General features: G+C 26.5%; 1 protein-coding gene across 1 annotated transcript; it reads right to left on the bottom strand.

Annotated features, from left to right (window-relative positions):
- Window positions 1-80: 80 nt before the first annotated feature.
- LOC105454548 (geranylgeranyl pyrophosphate synthase-like) lies at window positions 81-1940 on the bottom strand (the record flags this gene model as incomplete). Its single annotated transcript, XM_011697222.1, has 5 exons — window positions 1848-1940; window positions 1358-1512; window positions 637-778; window positions 329-449; window positions 81-217 (listed from the first exon to the last, which is right to left on the bottom strand). Coding segments are annotated over exons 1-5 (621 nt in total), but the record flags the coding sequence as incomplete, so codon positions are not given.
- Window positions 1941-1950: the final 10 nt, after the last annotated feature.

The raw sequence follows: 1950 nt of genomic DNA, 5'->3' as shown, positions 1-1950 counted from the left end.
TACCGTTATTCTGTAATAATATTATAATTAATTAAATCAATTTTATTTAATTAAATTGAGTAAATATTATTTCTTACATTTTCATGAAATAAGTTGCAATAATCATTACGTATTTGATAATACATTCCGAAAGCACTTATTAGCGATGAAGTGTCTTCTTCATAAGTAGAAAACAGTTTCATTAATCTTACTGCCAACTTGACCATCCAACTACTCTCTATAAAATCAATTAAAGTTTGAATTTTATATACGTGTAACTTAACTTTTGATATTTTTTATATGTATACAGCAAAAATTTGCAAAAGCATGAACGTTTACTAATTCTTACTTCTTGCTACCATAATCTTGTAATCTTTTTCAGTTGGACAGATGAAATTATGCGTCAAATATATCTCTATTCCTTGACTCCTATAATATTCCAGCATTTCTTCAATAAAGATTTTAGTTGCCTGTTAAGACATAAAAATACATAACTTAATCTACGTTTTATTTTAACAAAATAATATGTACTGATAATATACTGATTCAATTTTATTGAGCTTTGAATAGTATTGATTATGATTAAATGTAGTACTTTTATTCGAAGAGATTCAATTTGACAAACGGTTGTCTTCTAAGTACAATACAACTACTTACCGCGGGATGTAAGTTAGCAATTTTTTCAAGAGCAACAAATTGCACATAATTTGCAGCGTTTATTGTGTTGCCAAGTCCATAAATAGAATGGGTTACGGGAGAATCTTCTCGCGTTATAGAATTATCTTGAATATCATCTAAACTATGGAGAAACGAGAGTTTTATAATTTTACATATGAAGTATATACGATTAATAAAAAAAGAATAACATACGCAATGTAAATTATAGGATAAAATGTAATTTTTTGGAAAGTATTATAATTTATTTTTATTACACACACTTAATTTTAGCAAAAATAAACATAGTATGCGGAAAATAAATGCAATAATTATCATTTAGTGATGTATTTAAATTTCTTATTAATACATAATATTTTATTTAAGATGTTTATATTTTTCGTAACTTCTAAGAAACTAGGATAAGATGCTACAATCACGAACATAGTGCAATTCTGTACAACATAAAATTTGAATCTAATTTTCGGGATTCAAATTTGGCAAATAATTTTGTTGTGTAGAATTTAGTACTCTCCACACAATGAAAATACCAAATTTACCAAATCTCGAAAATTAGATTCAAATCATATGTCGTACTACGATCGAAATTGTATCACTATATCCTCTATATGAATTATAAAACATGACACATATAAGGTAGACATACGCGCGCGCACGTAAAAGTTGATAATATTTCAATACTTACTAAAGGAAACATACTTACACAAAACATACATTGCAAGAAATACGTAATATTTCGTCAATCTGTCGAATTTTATCGGATGGTATTTTAAACCAGTAGTTGTATACAGATGTTATCTTTGTAAAGTCAGATTTTTCATTACATTGTAAAATGTATTTAAACGGCTCCAAAAGTTTCTACATAATAAAAATCATGACTTCTTAGTTTTTCTTGCTAGTAACAATATAAGCAATAATAAAACAAGGAATTAAAATTTATAAACTCGAGCTATGTTCAATGATTCAATAACTAATGTCGCCTGCTAAAGTATTTAAACATAGATCACATATATTATGTAAATATTTCATACATATTTTATATACATTAAGGAAAAAACTATATTCAAAACATCACTAAAATATAGAATAAATATTTTATACAATATTTATGATAAACGAACAATGAACCAATTAAAATTCATGAACAAACTATGGGATTGAAATAGAAAAAGAGAAAATGGTATAATACCGACCTTGTCCTCCTCCGTATCACCGCTTAAAGAATGATAAAAGGGTGTAACCTCTTTCATATTCGTCATGTTGAACTAAACAGTGATATCTTCGTTCTACTGTACT

The sequence above is a fragment of the Wasmannia auropunctata genome, unplaced genomic scaffold (assembly GCF_000956235.1).
Source record: "Wasmannia auropunctata unplaced genomic scaffold, wasmannia.A_1.0 LD335984.1, whole genome shotgun sequence".
NCBI classification, from domain to species: domain Eukaryota; kingdom Metazoa; phylum Arthropoda; class Insecta; order Hymenoptera; family Formicidae; genus Wasmannia; species Wasmannia auropunctata.
The sequence above is the reverse complement of the archived record's forward strand: the minus strand, read 5'-3'. Positions and strand labels throughout refer to the sequence as shown.